Source organism: Austrofundulus limnaeus, unplaced genomic scaffold (assembly GCF_001266775.1).
Source record: "Austrofundulus limnaeus strain Quisiro unplaced genomic scaffold, Austrofundulus_limnaeus-1.0 Scaffold511, whole genome shotgun sequence".
NCBI classification, from domain to species: Eukaryota; Metazoa; Chordata; class Actinopteri; order Cyprinodontiformes; family Rivulidae; genus Austrofundulus; species Austrofundulus limnaeus.
This window is the reverse complement of record NW_013952913.1, coordinates 163,512-170,293: the sequence shown is the minus strand read 5'-3', so window position 1 is coordinate 170,293 and position 6,782 is coordinate 163,512. Positions and strand designations below refer to the sequence as shown.

Sequence of the window (6,782 nt, the reverse complement as noted above, 5' to 3'; positions counted from 1 at the left end):
CCTGTCCTCTCGTCAGGCCTGTCCGAGGCCTGCTTCGAGGCAATAAATCTTGTTTCTTCACTCGAGGTGACCCCTACAATGTAAATGACTCAAAACACCCGCGGGGAGACTTGTTGCTGGTTTTCCTGAGGCCAGTCACATTTTATTCTTTTCAGAAATCAAACACTAAATGGTATTTCTTTGTCTTTTTCATTAAAGGCCWGTAGGGTTGGGCATAATCGTATCGTGTACTATTAATCGTCAGAAAAACAATCGATTACTTTTTGGCACTTGACGATTAATACGATTAATGCCACCAGGCAGACTGACTGGGGTTTACTCTGGCCAGTCTGCTCAGTGCTCTTTTCCGCTTCAAATATGACGAACATTAAAAATAAAGTTCTGTAATTTATTTATCTGTCAACACAATTTAAAATATGATGTATAGCCTGAAATCTGTAATTTTCACACAATTTGGAACAATTTCTTACAAAGAGCAAATCTTTCCCACTAAACTGGTCATGTGACTACAAAATAAGGGTGTCAAGGAACTCYAGGGTATTAATGGTCAAAWTAATCGTTATCRGCTAAATACCGTAATTAATCATCATTAATTTTTTTGCCAATATTGCCCAACCCTAAAGGCCAGTGGTTGAATTAAAGTTTATTTATGAAGCTGAAACAGGCAAAAGGCAAAACCACCAAGGTTTAATCAACAACAAACAAACAAAATAACGCTGAGTCATCATGWTCCTTTTTGCTGCTTTTCCCAGGTCCTGACAGAAGAAGGTTTCGGCCCAATCACCACAGAAATCACTGAAGCCAAGCCGTTCTACTACGCTGAGGACTACCACCAGCAGTACCTGAGTAAAAACCCAGATGGGTACTGTGGACTGGGAGGGACGGGGGTCACCTGTCCTGTAGGACTCAAAGACAAGGTCTAAAAGAGGAGCCAGCTCTGGTTCTTCTCAGCACTCAGATCACCTGTCTGCTAATGCTAATTTCTGTGAACACATGAAATCAAATTATGAAAATTATATAAATTTATAAAATAATTATAATTTTGTGTGTGTGTGTGTGTGTGTGTGTGTGTGTGTGTGTGTGTGTGTGTGTGTGTGTGTGTGTGTGTGNCGTCTGAGTTAAGTATCACTGAARTTCTCCTCTTTGCAAAGTGAATCTTAAATCTTACTGGTCTCTGGTGTCGTTGATTAATGTTTCGGCCGGGCTTGTTGTGGTTTCTCTGGGTTCCCAGGTTAAAAAACCGAACACTAGACATGGGTTTTCACGATGTAAAAACAAGTGTGCATTGCCATGTAGCATGTCTTTACCTGCAGCAGTGCTCTTGCAGAATGAAAGGTGACCAATTTCAAATGTGTTTTCTATATCAGCTTGTGCTTGTCAAGTCAGCAGGTGTTTGTAATGAGGGTAATTGTGTGACAATATGAAGTTTGAAGAGAATTTTTGTTGAAGTAGCTGGGTTTTGAACTACGCTCTCCCACATGAAAGCCCATGGCATTAACCATGAGACCATTGGAGCTGTGGCAGAGTGGATTGTCAGGGGTTGGTTTGTATGTGTGCAGAAAGAGGCCACATTGCCAATGCAGTTGTTGACACTAAACTGCAATATATTATAACAATAAAGCAATGTTAGGACAATATTATAGTAAAACATCAAAATACTAACATATTAGTATTGTAAACACTGAACTACTGAGTTTAAATATTAATAAATTATGGTGCAGTACTGAGTAGGTACACCAGGGGGGCAGTATTGGACCAATACAAGGCTCCATTAACTCCCATTATAAATTATTAAACATTAATATTTAAAAAACTATAAGTTGTACAGGTACCAAAAGGCATAGCCATCATTTGGCACAGGAGCTTTACAGATATAAATTACAATGGCAGCTCTAGGACAAAGTATGCAGGAGGAGCAACGTGCCAAAGTGGAGTTGACTTGGATGGGAAATGAATCACAATAGTCTGCATTGCATTGGCAATGCACACTGATAAACAGTCATGGAGAATTGTGAAGGTTTAATACAGAAAATGTCCAAATTGTTTAGTCACATAATCAGACTAAACAGACAGGAACAGTTTTTCTGATCATTTTGTTTTTTTTTTTCTTCCCTTTTTGTAAACGCTACCTCCTTTTCTCAACAGGAGTTAAACGAAACCCTCGAAGTCTCTCTCTCTCACACACACAATAGAAAATACTGCATAAATTTTACATGACAGCTCCCTGGTTCATTAGGACTCGTGAGTTATTAGCTAATTTACAGCTGTGAAATTTCTAACTGCTATGAGTGAACTGAGGTGTCAGATTGGCTAAATGTGGTGTTGAATTTGATGTTTGATGGGAAGCCTCTAAATGTGTGTACCATTTTCAACATGTCATGTCATATAGTTTTGTTCGAGTGATGTAAATGTTTCCTCAAGGTTAATCCAGATAAAACACTTTTACCCCTAAATATTAATGTTGTTGCATCATTATTATCAATCCAAGCATGCATCTATACAGTATACAATCTGGTTATAGTGATAATTCTTTTAAAGGGGCAATATCATGTCAAATTAACTTTTTTGAGTTTTATATCATATTATAATGTTACACTCACATAAAAACATGACCAAAGCCTTGCTCTGACTCAGTCATGCATGTTTGAGAAATCCTGCAGCGTTTTTAGGAAGACATGCTGAGGAGCAAAACGACAGGTGGGGACCAGGAACGCCTCTGGGACGTGTCTTTAAGCCTAACTTCCTCATGGCAGAGCACACCCCCTCCCCTCCACCCCTCCCCACACAACCCGCCCATGACTCCTGCAGGAGTTTGTTTTGTCTCGCCACCTCCTGTCCTCCCTTCTGTGTGGTCCTATGTTGGGGCGTCCGGTGTCCACCCCTTAAAGCGGGGGTTGTGTCATTGTTTGGTTTTTRGGTTTCTGTTTTTTATGTTAGATTTTGGTTTTTGTTTAAGTGGATTTTCGGACTCAGTTCCTTTTTGTCTCAGGTGTGTTCAGTTTCTGATTAGTGTTGCCTTCGTCTCCTCAGGTGTTTTCTGTTCCCTCATTAGTTTTTTTCTGTGTATTTAAGCTCTGTCCTGTCTCTGTGTCGGTGTCCGGTCATTGTGCTGTAAAGTGTGTCTCGTTTTTCATGTTCTTTGTATTGAGTTTTTGCCATGTCTCCTAAAGAGTTTTTTCAGCTGCCTCGTCAGCATTTTGATTTAAAATAAAACCGTATTTTTGTTACATCAGAACCCTGCCGGTGCCCTGGGTCATTCTGTGCCTAAACCTGACAGATTGGAGTTCATCAAACAATAGATGTTTTACAAAGGGGACTACAAGCTAGCCTCCATGGCTAATTCTGGCATTTTCTGTAATATGCACTGTCCCTTCTTAAATAAACAAGGACAGTATTTTTCACTTTATCTATTTCTGTGTTCCCTATTAAGAAGTTTGACCCATAAATGACTGTACAGATGCAATCCAAATAACACAGTAAAACGCACCATGTTTATGTACAGTGCATCTCGTTTATTTAGTCCAGAAATGCCTACAAGTTCCTGTCAGGTGTGGTCCAATCTGGAATCAATTACAGTTAGCTGTTGWTGTATTATTGCTTAAAATCACAAGTATTCATTTATTGTGACAGGGCTGCTGAAGCTCACTGTTCATGCTTACTGTCTTGTAGTCCTGAGGCTGCGGGTTTGAGCCCCAGTTGAGTCAGGAAGGGCAGCCGACATAGAGCAACTTCCAAATCTTTCCTGCAAGTTTAGTCACTGGTGACCTCTGAACATTTCTTTTTTGTTTTGTTTTGAGATAATAAGTGACAGCCGTGGAAAGGAAAACTATAAAAGATTAATTTCCCCTCCTTTGTTGTTTAAACTGACCCTATAATGGCTCTAAAAGTGAAATAAGGATTCTGGTAACATTTGTAAATAATATGTAATAAACGAGGCCTGTGATTAAAAGAAACATTTCAATCACTCAATTTATAAGAGATCTGAGAGACGACGCCTCAATCCACCAACAGCGGTTAAACACAGACTCCAACAAATGAAATATACTTGTTTATTATGTTACAGTCATAGAAGRTGCCTGCAGCAGCTCCTCCTGCGCCCTGCAGCACTCCTGTCCCTGAGTTCCAGCTGTGTGTCATGAGGCACAGCAGATAGAGAGGCTTCATGAATTTAATTCACCATTTACTTGATTGCTCCTTATTCACTGCATTAACATTATATCCAAAACAATGAAGCCATGGCTGGTTAAGATTTCGAACAGAAGTGACAGTAATTGTCTGCGGTGACACTTTTCCTTCTGTCTGTGCACTCGCTGCTGTGTGCAGCACCACAGCATCAGGATCAGGTTGTTTCAAACCTTTTTTTCCTGCAGATTACAACTTAAAAAACAGCTTGTTATAATAATAATGACATCATTCTAAAGGTTAACCATGTGTTTGTTCTCAGTGTGTTAAACTGTGTGCAGCACTTCTCAGCCCTGAGCTGGTTGAAGAAGTCTGTTTTTTTTTTCTCAAACATTTTGAGTAACTCCTTTAATTAAAGACAGTCACCTTACATTAATATGTTTTTTCCTTCTTTGGTCACAAACAGCTGACTTCCACAGTTGTACAAAGGAGGGCGATCAACACKTTCATGAACATATGGTCAATCAAGGTTTGTTGGACTGATGATGAAAGGTTTTAGCTTATTAACCAATTAAGTAAAGGTTCTGTGTTGTTCTGTGATGTGATAAGATAATTTATGGCTTGTAAAGAAAAACATACTTAGATATCCCACTCATCAAACAGTGATGGGTAGACATGGGCACCAGAGACCCCTGTGACCCTGAGAGGAAGAAGTGGGTAAAGAATAAATAAATAAATAAATATATTACTAGAGGRGCTAATGAAATGAAATGTTCACCAGATGTTGGTAACAACCCAAGTGATCCATACATACAAAGAAATCAAACCATAAATGTCCAGAAATGAKGTTATTTGTAATAATGTGGAATGGCACAGGGAAAAAAGTATTGAACACATGAAGAAAAGGAGGTGTAAAAAGGCATGGAAAGCCAAGACACCAGCTGAACTCTCTCAGTAATTAGAAAGCAAGCCTGCCTCGTCAGTGCAAGTTAATATCAGCTGGTTCAGTCCRAAATGATGGCCAGGTATCACACAAGAACCATCTGATGATGGGTAAAAGTAAAGAGCTCTCTCAAGACCTTCACAACCTTATTGTTGCAAAGCATAATGATGGCATCGGTTACAGAAGAATGTCCAAACTTCTGAAGGTTCCAGTGAGCACTGTTGGGGCCATAATTCAGAAGTGGAAAGAACATTATTTCACCATAAACTGACCATGACCAGGTGCTCCTCACAAGATTTCTGACAGAGGAGTGAAAAGAATTATCAGAAGAGTTGTCCAAGAGCCAAGGACCACTTGTGGAGAGCTTCAGAAAGACCTGGAATTAGCAGGTACAATTGTTTCAAAGAAAACAATAAGTAATGCACTGAACCACCATGGCCTGTATGCACGCTCACCACGCAAGACTCCACTGCTGAAGAAACAGCATGTTGAAGCTCCTTTAAAGTTTGCTGCACAACATTTAGACAAGCCTGTGTAATACTGGGAGAATATAGTCTGGTCAGATGAGACCAACATTGAACTGTTTGGATGCCAGAATACGCATCATGTTTGGAGGTCAAATGGCACTGCACATCAGCCCAAAAACACCATACCAACAGTGAAGTTTGGAGGTGGGAACATCATGGTGTGGGGCTGTTTTTCAGCATATGGTACTGGCAAACTTCAAATAATTGAAGGAAGGATGAGTGGAAAAATGTACAGAGACATTCTTGATAAAAATCTGCTTCCATCTACCAGGATGATGAAGATGAAACGTGGCTGGACATTTCAGCAAGACAATGAGCCCAAACACAAAGCCAAGGAAACTCTCAGTTGGTTTCAGAGAAAGAAACTAAAGCTGCTGGAATGGCCCAGCCAATCACCTGACCTGAATCCAACAGAAAATCTATGGAAAGAACTAAAGATCAGAGTTCATAGAAGAGGTCCACGAAACCTTCAAGATTTGAAGACTGTTTGTGTGGAAGAATGGGCCAAAATCACACCTGAGCAATGCATGCCACTAGTTTCTCCATACAGGAGGCGTCTTGAAGCRGTCATTGACAACAATGGCTTTTGTACAAAGTATTAGATAAATTTCAGTCAGAAAGTGTGTTCAATACTTTTTCCCTGTGCCATTCCACATTATTACAAATAACTCCATTCTGGACATTTATGCTTTGATTTCTTTGTATGTATGGATCACTTGGGTTGTTACCAACATCTGGTGAAAATTTCATGTCATTAGCACCTCTAGTAATATATTTACTGAGAAAAATGGTGACGTGTTCAATACTTATTTTACCCGCTGTAGTTGCATATAAATAATCTCAAACTCAGTGTGCTCAGAAGGCCTGGCTACAAAACACTATATAAAAAATAATTTATATATAAAAATAATAATACAAAAATAATATATCCAGACATCAAGGATAAAACCTTGTCTGAGGTAAACCTATCACCTCTCATCCTGCTGAGAGCATCCTCTCTACACTGAAGCAAGGTGGTGGCAGCATCATGCTGTGGGGATGTTTTTCAATGACAGGGACTCACAAACCGATTACAGCTATATGAGTTAAAGTAGGCTGAATATAAACTCTCTACTTATCAGTTTTGTGTAAAAAATAGTTTTATTAATGAATTTGGAGTTTTTTTGTAAAATGTATGCATTTATTTAACA

At 39.4% G+C, this 6,782-nt stretch overlaps 1 protein-coding gene across 1 annotated transcript in view; it reads left to right on the top strand.

Moving 5' to 3' along the window:
• The window catches only part of msraa (methionine sulfoxide reductase Aa), a gene marked incomplete in the record, with an annotated part of 74,237 nt that extends 73,202 nt beyond the window's left edge, over positions 1 to 1,035 (top strand). Inside the window, 1 exon segment of the mRNA XM_014025939.1 lies at positions 753 to 1,035. Within this exon segment, the coding sequence (XP_013881393.1) occupies positions 753 to 923 (171 nt within the window).
• Between the last annotated feature and the right edge of the window lie 5,747 nt (positions 1,036 to 6,782).